Source organism: Aulostomus chinensis, chromosome 7 (assembly GCF_037954235.1).
Source record: "Aulostomus chinensis isolate RoL2024-O1b breed Wild chromosome 7, RoL_Achi_v1.0, whole genome shotgun sequence".
Taxonomy (NCBI): Eukaryota; Metazoa; Chordata; class Actinopteri; order Syngnathiformes; family Aulostomidae; genus Aulostomus; species Aulostomus chinensis.
Window position 1 is genome coordinate 2668830 of NC_141326.1, and position 11000 is coordinate 2679829.

At 47.8% G+C, this 11000-nt stretch overlaps 1 protein-coding gene across 4 annotated transcripts in view; it reads left to right on the forward strand.

Moving 5' to 3' along the window:
- LOC147258195 (UPF0606 protein KIAA1549) overlaps positions 1-10728 on the forward strand; it is a 42097-nt gene extending 31369 nt beyond the window's left edge. For 2 of the 4 annotated variants that reach the window (XM_086208144.1, XM_086208143.1), the window contains exons 13-22: positions 207-343; positions 3979-3993; positions 4280-4485; positions 4565-4794; positions 4904-5048; positions 5303-5626; positions 6965-7017; positions 7501-7649; positions 8058-8212; positions 8295-10728. In XM_086208144.1, coding sequence (XP_086064270.1) covers positions 207-343; positions 3979-3993; positions 4280-4485; positions 4565-4794; positions 4904-5048; positions 5303-5626; positions 6965-7017; positions 7501-7649; positions 8058-8212; positions 8295-8489 — 1609 coding nt within the window. In that variant the 3' untranslated portion in view covers positions 8490-10728. The remainder of the gene's footprint in view (positions 1-206; positions 344-3978; positions 3994-4279; positions 4486-4564; positions 4795-4903; positions 5049-5302; positions 5627-6964; positions 7018-7500; positions 7650-8057; positions 8213-8294) is intronic. The other 2 variants (XM_086208146.1, XM_086208145.1) reach the window with 2 other exon arrangements.
- Positions 10729-11000: the final 272 nt, after the last annotated feature.

An 11000-nucleotide genomic window follows, 5' to 3' on the forward strand; every position in this document is an offset into this window, starting at 1 on the left:
AATCTATAAGTGCAAATACGTTCAACATTTAGCTCTAAAAGCTTCACATCACATGACCATTTCTTAGAAGATGGCTCGCAGCTGTTACCTTTGAGCAACAGTGCTACTTTTGATTGTGCATGAAATTCCAGCCTGTTCACACGTTCGTGAAATTCTGTTATCAATGTAAGTGTGTGTGTGTGTGTGTTTGTTTGTTTTCTGGCTAGGATCTCACCTTCAGATGGTGATTCCATGGTAAGTGATCATTCCAGTGAGCGAGAATCTATGGAGGAGAACCTGAGAGCCCAAGCCACGCCCAGCGACAGCAAGCAGACCCGTAAGATCCCCATCAATGTTTTAAATGGCAAGTGACCTCGGCAACACTCACTTCACTTCTTCAAACACAGGACAGGGAGGAGGGGGAGGGGACTCGAAGAACCCGACAGACATAGAAAGAAAGAGAGAGATTCACATGATGGCCAAATCACCACCAATCACTGACGAGAAGTTTACAGGGGAGGGGGGCACTATTTGGTGGTCAACAGAGGTCTGAGGATGGGACGGGTGAGAGGAAAAACAAACCGGCAGCCCGCCGATAGATTGGAGCCTGCGATGCCGCTCAGAGCCAGACGACAGGCTGACTCACCCGTAAAGGAATGGTCTCTGTTTTGTTATTGATAAATCTGTCTGGAGCTGCAAATGCTCTCCCACAGTGTTTATGAGTAAAGTACACACTTACCGTTACCTAACATATCGTCCTTCTCTTCTTGCTTCAGTCTCGGGGTTCATGAAATGAACCTTTAGCTCACCGCCCTGATGTCTGGTACATCAAACAAATTCCACACACCTAACGTTATTATTTTTACCAGCCAAGAATTTGTATTTTTTTCAGCTTTTCAGGGTTTTTTTTTTTGTATGGTATATCATAAACACACAATAACGCATTGTAGTTGCATGTAGTAACTGTCAGAGCCCATTGTGAGGAAATGAGTAGTATTTTATATTTATGGCTAGGAGTGTAGAGCAGTGCCACAAAGCCTCATAACTGCTGATGACAATTTAATTTGATTACTTTGGAATCTGTATTTCACTTTACTGCATGATTATTAAAAATGTTGAGTTGCAGCAAATGGAAACAAATAAAAGAGCAAAAACTATAACCTTAGTTGTTTTCACAAGCTGCTTGGCCTTTAGAATAGATCTCTGAATTACCAACTATAACTGAATGCACAGTAAAAACTTGCGTGCTTTTCCATACCACGCGGTTTAGATTTCAGAGTTCAAGAGCTGCACCTGAATGCACCACGAGGCTTCAGGCTGTGGCTGGTGCTTGGACCACCTCCATCACTACTGTATGGATGTGATCATGACAGGCGAAGACCCTATGATGTTGGCTCGACACACTCGCCACTTCAGAAGTTAATTTGACCCCCTAAACACGCTCAAAAACTCACCGAATTTGGTACACACATCGGGTGCGGCTGAAAATGCGATAATTAAACAAAAAAGCAGCACTCTACTCAATAGCGCCACCTACATACACAAAAAAGCACGCCACGGCCTGTAGGAATGTCCTACAGACATGGGACCAACACCGTTTTATTTGTGTCATCAAGACGGACAAATCATACACAGACACCCCTGACCTCACCCTAACAGGACGTCCACAGTTTGGACACGAATGTCCAATTTTTGACAATTTTGCGCCCCGAACAAATGCTATCTCCTCCTAGGGCGTTCATGGTATCGCTTCCAAAGCTTAATACATGACTCTCAAAACTCTGCTGATTAAAAGTTATTAAAAGTTTTTATATAGCGTAAACGGTTTGGGTTTTATAAGCCCTCAAAGTGGGGGAGACACTTTTTACACTTTTCACCTTACAGTGGAAACCAATGGGGCACCTGTCTGCTCTCATGGTACATACACTCACACACTCGCTTCTCTCATGTAAACAAAAACTCCCACAGCTTCAAAATACACACCACTGTATTCCTGACAAAAATCCCTACAAAAATATGGTATCATGTTCCACTTTTGCCCAACATATGCAGAGCTTTTTGGTTTTGACACACTACAAATGTCACAATCCTCCTCTCTCTCCACTCTGACACAGACAGCAGAGAGCAGCAAGGGAGGGGTTCTTAAAGGGCCAGCTCTCAGCTCTGCTCTCACTCTAGCACAGATCAAAGACAGAGCAGTGGGGGAGGGGTTCTTAAAGGGCCAGCTCTCAGCTCTGCTCTCACTCTAGCACAGATCAAAGACAGAGCAGTGGGGGAGGGGTTCTTAAAGGGCCAGCTCTCAGCTCTGCTCTCACTCTAGCACAGATCAAAGACAGAGCAGTGGGGAGGGGTTCTTAAAGGGCCAGCTCTCAGCTCTGCTCTCACTCTAGCACAGATCAGAGACAGAGCAGTGGGGGAGGGGTTCTTAAAGGGCCAGCTCTCAGCTCTGCTCTCACTCTAGCACAGATCAGAGACAGAGCAGTGGGGGAGGGGTTCTTAAAGGGCCAGCTCTCAGCTCTGCTCTCACTCTAGCACAGATCAGAGACAGAGCAGTGGGGGAGGGGTTCTTAAAGGGCCAGCTCTCAGCTCTGCTCTCACTCTAGCACAGATCAGAGACAGAGCAGTGGGGGAGGGGTTCTTAAAGGGCCAGCTCTCAGCTCTGCTCTCACTCTAGCACAGATCAAAGACAGAGCAGTGGGGGAGGGGTTCTTAAAGGGCCAGCTCTCAGCTCTGCTCTCACTCTAGCACAGATCAAAGACAGAGCAGTGGGGGAGGGGTTCTTAAAGGGCCAGCTCTCAGCTCTGCTCTCACTCTAGCACAGATCAGAGACAGAGCAGTGGGGGAGGGGTTCTTAAAGGGCCAGCTCTCAGCTCTGCTCTCACTCTAGCACAGATCAAAGACAGAGCAGTGGGGGAGGGGTTCTTAAAGGGCCAGCTCTCAGCTCTGCTCTCACTCTAGCACAGATCAAAGACAGAGCAGTGGGGGAGGGGTTCTTAAAGGGCCAGCTCTCAGCTCTGCTCTCACTCTAGCACAGATCAAAGACAGAGCAGTGGGGAGGGGTTCTTAAAGGGCCAGCTCTCAGCTCTGCTCTCACTCTAGCACAGATCAAAGACAGAGCAGTGGGGGAGGGGTTCTTAAAGGGCCAGCTCTCAGCTCTGCTCTCACTCTAGCACAGATCAAAGACAGAGCAGTTGGGAGGGGTTCTTAAAGGGCCAGCTCTCAGCTCTGCTCTCACTCTAGCACAGATCAGAGACAGAGCAGTGGGGGAGGGGTTCTTAAAGGGCCAGCTCTCAGCTCTGCTCTCCACTCTAGCACATATCAAAGACAGAGCAGTGGGGAGGGGTTCTTAAAGGGCCAGCTCTCAGCTCTGCTCTCACTCTAGCACAGATCAAAGACAGAGCAGTGGGGGAGGGGTTCTTAAAGGGCCAGCTCTCAGCTCTGCTCTCTCTCTAGCACAGATCAGAGACAGAGCAGTGGGGGAGGGGTTCTTAAAGGGCCAGCTCTCAGCTCTGCTCTCACTCTCTGCATCACACTCAGGCTTCTGTCTCCTAAACTACAAGGCCCAGGGATTTGCCAATTACACTGTTGGATTCGGGCCGGCGTTTGGCACACAGTTGTGGCCGCGCAGAGGCTCAGGCCCTAACAACGCTACTTGCAGCTTTAATTACATTAATATTTTGATTCAAACATTCACCCGCCAACATTTTTCCTCTGACATCTTCACGCCACACAGAGCATCACCCAGTATTTGGCAGGTGTTCATGTCGCAGCCTGATCAGGCCGTATCACTGTTTTTATTCTGTTCATCGGAATGTTAAAATGCAAGCAACTGTCTTTCTTTTCTTGAATTAATGAACTTACCAAAACTAGAAGAGAAGATTTGCTATATGATATAAAATAAAAGCACTTGAGTATCTCAGTGTCGGTGGAGAGTTTCTGGTTTTATGGGGAGTAACATCTATCGACCTAAACCAACCTTTCCTTTCTGTTGCGGTGCAGGCAAGAATAGGATTGGTAAGAGTTTGTCCTCTTTCTGTCTGTGTCTCCATGGACCTCACACATGACCCCAGTGTGTGTGTGTATGTGTGTGTTAGCTTTGAGCCCTGCTTGTTCCCACCATCCATCACTGTCTGCCCAGCTGTCAGTCAGAGTGTAGCATCTCAAACAAAGGCGAAAGCAATTGTTTGAGATGAAGTAGGACACAATGTTCACGTCACCTTCCTGCTAGAATCATCTGCTTCACTCTGTTGTTGACAAGCTTTGCTGACTGTGTTATCTACTTGCGCTCCTCCTATCTCAGGCCCTCCTCCTTTGAACGATACAAAAGAGCAGCTGTCATCAGCCGCCATCTTCGAACATGTCGATCGGATGTCTCGCGCCACAGACACAAGCAGGAGACTCCCCAACAAAGTCCAGCTCATCGCCATGCAGCCCATGCCTGTCCCGCCACTGCAGAGCCCCACCATCAATGGCAAACTGTCCAATTCCAACCAAATCAACAAAGAGGTTCGTTCTCGTCAGTCCTTTGCATCTCTCAACTGCTTCCCTCTGAGATTCAATATCTCTTTCTGTGTGTTTCCCTCAGATCCAGGCGGCACTACGGCACAAGTCAGAGATCGAGCATCATCGTAACAAGATCCGTCTGCGTGCCAAGAGGAAGGGCCACTACGACTTCCCCGCTATGGATGACGTGAGCTGTGGCCTTGGAGACCCCAAAGACCAGGATCGCATCTATCAGAAAGCACAGATACAGATCGATAAGATCCTGGACCCAAATACACACATGCCTTCCATCTTCATGGAACCCAAGAGAAGGTCAGGGCTCATATTTCGGTGCTTGTTCAGTTTTGTGGTCCCTTCAAAAGTTTTCCTGTACATGGACACAAAGGCTTTACATTAAAGGTCTTCACTCTTTATTTACCAGCGTTCGAGGGAGGCGCTCTCCCAAACAGAGGCTGAAGGAGCAGCTGAATGGAGGCATGATGGATGCAGACAAAGATCACCTCATCACTGAAGACACTGATGCAGCTTATAGGAAGTGCCCTGGGGTCAACAATGTGGCCTACGTGGTACGTGCAACAGTCAAGCAGCACTCATAGAACCTCCCTTTGTCCGTCTGGGCGCAAGAGTTCCACAAGGAGCAACGCCGGAAACAGCTCAGCAGGAAACATCCCTGGTCTGAAGTGTTGTAGGACGATTTCAGGGCAATTGATCAAATGATCAGTTTTCATACTGAATAAAGGAGCTATATTCATGCCATGTTCATACACAGCCAAAAGGCAAAGATTCACTTCCTTCCTGATCATGACTCTGTTCATTTCAGTCGGACCCTGACCAAGGCCCAGGATCCATTCACAGGAGCCCTTCCCCCACGGATGACGTCTTCCTAGGTCCCGCTTCCTCTCCTCCAGGTCACGCCCCTCCCCCGCCGCCCTACATGCCCCCACAGCCCTCCATCGAGGAGGCGCGGCAGCAGATGCACTCCCTGCTAGATGATGCCTTCGCCCTTGTGTCGCCCACCTCTCAGGGCAGCACGGCAGGGATCACCTTGCCAGGGGTCAGCACCAACCCCTCTGACTCCAGCCCTCCAGGCCGGGGCCCCAGACTCTGGGGGCCCCCCTATCAAGGTCTTGGCCCTTTCCCTGGTGTAAGTAGCTGAAGCTCAACCTTCAAATACTGCTCTCATATTCAACTGAACATGAATGTACCTCTGACCCTCTCACCCTCAACTATCGATGCTTTATTTTAAGCTTCATCCAGGCAGGTGAAAGACTAAGAAGTAAAATCTCAGATTCTGTGTATAAAACAAAACACCCTCCGTCATCCTTCACATTAAACGTTACATTCCCTTTCATGAGGTTTTTCCTGCTCTCTCCCAGCATGAAGCCTCTAGCCTTGAGTTTAATCGTATATCCTCCTAAACTAATCAGTTAAGCATTCCTCCATCTGTCACCCCATGTAAACACGACCTTCCAGCCCCCGTCATCTGTCTATAACTCCTAAGACCCTACGCTAACATATCCTGCCCTCACTGGACCTGCAGCAGCTCCTGTTGGTAAAGACCCAGTAGTGCAGCTGGACCTTTAATTGATGAGAATTCTGTGTGGGACCATTTCTACTGGGGGGTTAAAGGTCATAATACTAGGCAGGTACAAATACACATGTACTGTAGTAATTTCTATTCGTGGTTAGTAATGCTCTGACAAACTCCTCATTTAAAGTTCCACAACACTGAGCTCTTGGTAAAAACTGACATCAATGTATTTAAACTTACTTCATCGATTCATTTCCACTTTCTGTGTCTGTCCAGTTTTCAAGGGTGAAGTGACCATAATTTGGTGGTGTGGATAGGTCAAGGTCACGGTCCACAGGGACGAGAGAATGACCTGAAAACCTTTCAGTGGTCAAAGGTCACTGTGACAACCACAGATATAGAACTGCGAAGTGGAATTCTTAGTTGAATAAAGACTAGCAGGACAAATGGATTTATATCACACACTCACACCAGCAGGCAACTCACAGTGCTGTACACAGCACAAAAGAAAACGTAAGAAAAGCACAAAAGAGAGAGAGAACCCTACGTGTAAATGATAGATTCAAGGTGCAAACAATCAAAATACTCACAATGAAAAGAGACAATTGCAGCAAATACACAAGTAAAAGGAAGCTGTTCATTAAAGCAATGGCAATCAGGGAGTGGTCTTGTAGTAGTAGTAGTAGTAGTACTTCTCTAACATACTGTGAAAGATCAACTGTAAAAAGAAAAAAAAAAGCAGAATAGCTAAACAAACCTTTTTCAGTAAAAGCATGAAGTCGGCCGGCCGGTGAGTGCTGCTGATAGTGATACGTACGTATATTAACACTTTCCTTTCCTGAGGCGTCTAATCAACATCTGGGGGGAGCTTCTGAGCGCCAACCCCGTCCCCTGCAGCTCAGCTGCCTGTCATCACGGTTCTGATTCCACGTCTTCATGTGTCTCATGCAGAGATTCACTGAGCTGAGCGTGTCCCCTCCTGCGGTCCAAGGCCTGATGCCCAGGTGAGTGGAGCAGCCAATGGCCAGGGAGTCGCTCGCGGACATGTTGATATCAATATATATATGAATGATATACTTATATTCTGTGTATGTTTCCTTTCACCAAAAGTATTTCTCATTAATGAGCACAGCCTCCGCTTCACCACTGGGAGAGTTTCCTTTACATGCATCCAGTGAGTTGAAATGCGTGAATAATTGAGGCAGTCATCTTTATTTTATCGGTTTAATGGCTCAGGGTCTGGGTGCTGGGCTCTTAACTGGCTGCAGGCAAAAAGGCACCCATGCACACATAACACACATGTATACACACCAAACGTGTTCGCCGCTTTTTTATGTCTTCTCTTTTCCTAGAGAGCAAAGCAGCCAGTGGAAATGTGGGATTTGAAAAACAGGTCATCTGTGTGTGTGTGTGTGTGTGTGTGTGTGTGTGTGTGTGTGTGTGTGTGTGTGTGTGTGTGTGTGTGTGTGTGTGTGCGTGCGCTTTAGGCAGGGCCATGGCCTGAGCTATCTGCCCCCAGGAGAACCAGCAGGTCACGGTGAGCAGCTGCAGCCAGACTGCCTGTTCTCCAGCAGAGGCCTGTACGCTGATGAGCTAACCTCCTCTGCAAGGCCCCGACCAGTAGGGGGCACTACAGGTAGACCTGTGAACAGGGAACTTTTCTTGTCAATCTCTGCTGAAACTAAGAATTCATGGTTATTATATGTTCATATTTTTTATATAAACAGAAGAAAACACAGAGACAGACAGCCGAGTCCTCCAGACTGTTGTGATGGTGTCAGAGTAACTTAGATGGTTTGGTTGTCAGGGACTGCAGCTTTGTGTATCTGTGTGTTCTTAACTACACTTGTGGTGCCAAAATGCTGGACCCTGAAATGGCTGTTGGGGCTTGAGACGTCGGTTCGGCTTAGAATCGGGTTTGGGGGAGGGGCATATGTATAAATAAAGGTCAATTACAAGATACATCTGTTCTGTGTGTGTGTGTGTGTGTGTGTGTGTGTGTGTGTGTGTGTGTGTGTGTGTGTGTGTGTGTGTGTGTGTGTAGGCACCCAGCTTCATCATCTCGCACAGGTGGGCCTGTCCAGCCGGTTGAATGGTTACCCAGCAGGGGTCAGAGGTCCTCTAGGACACAACGGAGGTATCGGCTGGAACAACTACCATGATGACAATTTCAGCCGGCCAGCGCCTGACAAAGATGTGGTGAGTGCAGCTCCTGAACCTCCCCATCCTTCCTACCCTCTGGTCCTGGGCTGTCCTGACTACCCACCCCTCCGTCTTCCAGGTGCCCAGAAGTGTCATCAGGGAGCCTTCAGCACCCCCAGCCCACCTTGACACTGGGCCGAGCTACATGTCAGCCCCACCCCCCATGGATCCGGTCCCTCCCACTCACTCCTCTGCCTCACTGATCAAAGCCATCAGGGAGGAACTGCTGCGTCTGTCGCAGAAACAAGCCGCTGTGTCCAGCTACCACAGCTGAACCTGTGGACCCCAGTCGCACCACTGACCCTCTCCTCTCTGAGCTTGCTTCCCATGGAAGCGCCCGAGGGTGTACAGCAGAGACAGTGGACCGAAACACAAAGATGTCTCTCCGACAGAATCAGAGAAACTGCAGCGTTGTTGAACCAAGAAAGGTTTGCTGGACCTAAACAAGATGAGGGTTTGGGTCTGTGTCCTGTGGATCAGGGAAGGATCATCTTTCTCTGGACTTGGCAGCGTCATGGTGTCCTTCATGCTGCCCTCACCACTTTACTACCGCGTTGTTTTCCTTCTGCCCATCAGGTGCTTCTTCACCTTTCTGCCATGATGAGCCATGCTATGCCTTGACACTGTGAAGTAGTTCATCTGACCCTACCGACTGTACCAGCCCACAGTGAGGTCATAGTTCACAGCCAGCGCGCCAGTTCAGGCACAGACACCTCTGACTCATTAACACTACCTATTCCTTCCTGGCCCTGCTCAGCTTATCGACCTTCGTGCTTTCGTTTTTTGTGGACACCTTTGTTTTAATAGTTAGTAGCGAGACAAACAAGAACAATGGCCTTGAAATCACATCAGTTATTCGCTGAATTTCTACAGGCACAAATATGTCACAGGCAGGACAGATGTGGTGTCTTGTATGCTCTCGGCTGTGATGTGATGCACTCCATGTAGACTACTTGGTACAGCTCAGGTCTTTAAAGGACACACCGACTTTTTTGGCCATGCAGGTGTGGTGCATCATTCCCAGAGACCCCCTTCTCTTCTCTGTTGGTGCGTCATTCTGCTGACACCCACTGCTGACTGCTAGTTAGCTTAGCATGATGAATGGTAGTGGTAGGACAGGTTAGCATACCTCTGTCAAAAGTCATGAAATACACTTTTCTCCAGAATGGTCTTTGCCTACACTAGAAAAAGGATATGGTTGTGAATTACATTCACTGAAATAATTTAGAAATGTAAGTGATTGTGATCAGATACACTGCTGGAACTACTTTACTGATAGGGCGCACGGATTTGGTGGAGCGCCTCAAAACTTCGGCCCACGAGCGGGTTTCCTGACAACGAGAAGAGAGAATGAGGAGGGTTGCTGCTGTCCAAACAGATCCTGAAGCTGGTCTAACTGAAGCAGGATTAACTGAAGAGGACCTACAGGGTTGAGAAGCTGAGTTGGCAAGATGGAGGTATGCTAACCTGCCCATCCCCTACCATTCACAGCACTAACCTAACTAGCAGTTAGCAGGTCTCTAATGCAGCACCGACGATCTGTCTTCTCGTCTGGATCTGAGGAGGATGGCACATGAGTGTATTTCCACAAATGTTGGCGTGTTCCTTTAAAAACAGTCAGTTTGACTGGTCATGAGGATCAGCTGTTGATGAGGGCGGAGTGTTTGACCACCATCACCTGTGTGGACGATATACTGACTCATCATCTCTGTTTCATGCAGTAACTAAAGTTTGCTTTGCCTTTATGTTGGAGCGGGAAGGAAGAAGAATCAGTACTGTATTTGTATGGTTCATATCGACCAGTCATCTTTATGTGCTCTTTACGTTTCTTTGGATTTACCCTGACTCTTGTAATTATGTTCACCATAAAAATCCTCAAACTGGTTTGAAGTCATTTTGGGCTCCATCTCCTTTTTTACTAAGTTTTCTCTCTCACGTCGAGAACTTCTGGCACCTGAAGTCTGCTTATTTAAGTAAATCAATGAGACGATTGTGTTTATGCTGGGGTGCCACCAGCCCACAGTGTGTCCACGCTTCCATTCCTCCCTCTACCCATTTCTGACCTTCCTCTGTTCACCATGTGATGTGCCTTCTGGACTCACCTGAACACATTCAGCTTCTTCTCTGTGCATTCAATGGTACCAGTAAGAATTACAATCTCAAATGATCACGTAAAAGATGAAGTGCTTCTGATGAATGTTTCTTGTGTGGAGCTGCCTTTGACCTCAGAGAGGTGTACAATTTTAGCTCCTGGTCCTGTCCTCCATGCTCATCTGTCACTGTGTGTCTCCCTCTGCTGGTTCTGTCCTGTTACAACACCTCAGTTGCTGTCATCCTCAGCTGCATGTTTTCTATTGAGATTCCGCTATTTCTTTGTGTCGTCATGTGTGAGGATGACCTGTTGGCTTGTCCAGTGTCATGTTTGATCCATGTTGCATGTTCCATGCTCCTCCGCAGTGTTCACAATTCAAATGGAACTGTCACTTGCAGTGTTTTAAGACTGATAAACATAAATCTAGGTTTGAGTTGATTTGTTGACGTGTTTTATTTTCACTCTTGTCTCCCCCATGACCGTCACACAGCATGCAGTCACTCAATATTAGTACTGAATAGATAGTTTGGTTTAAAAGGAAGCAACACTCCAAGGGCATCAAGTAGTTCCATCTGTTTAGTCAACTTGCCAGTTTCTGTACTTACCACAAGCAGCCACAAGGTGTCAGTCCATCACCAGAACCGAGACTGGCAGGGCCTTGTTGTGGATGATGTCACTGGTTCAGTAGCTGAA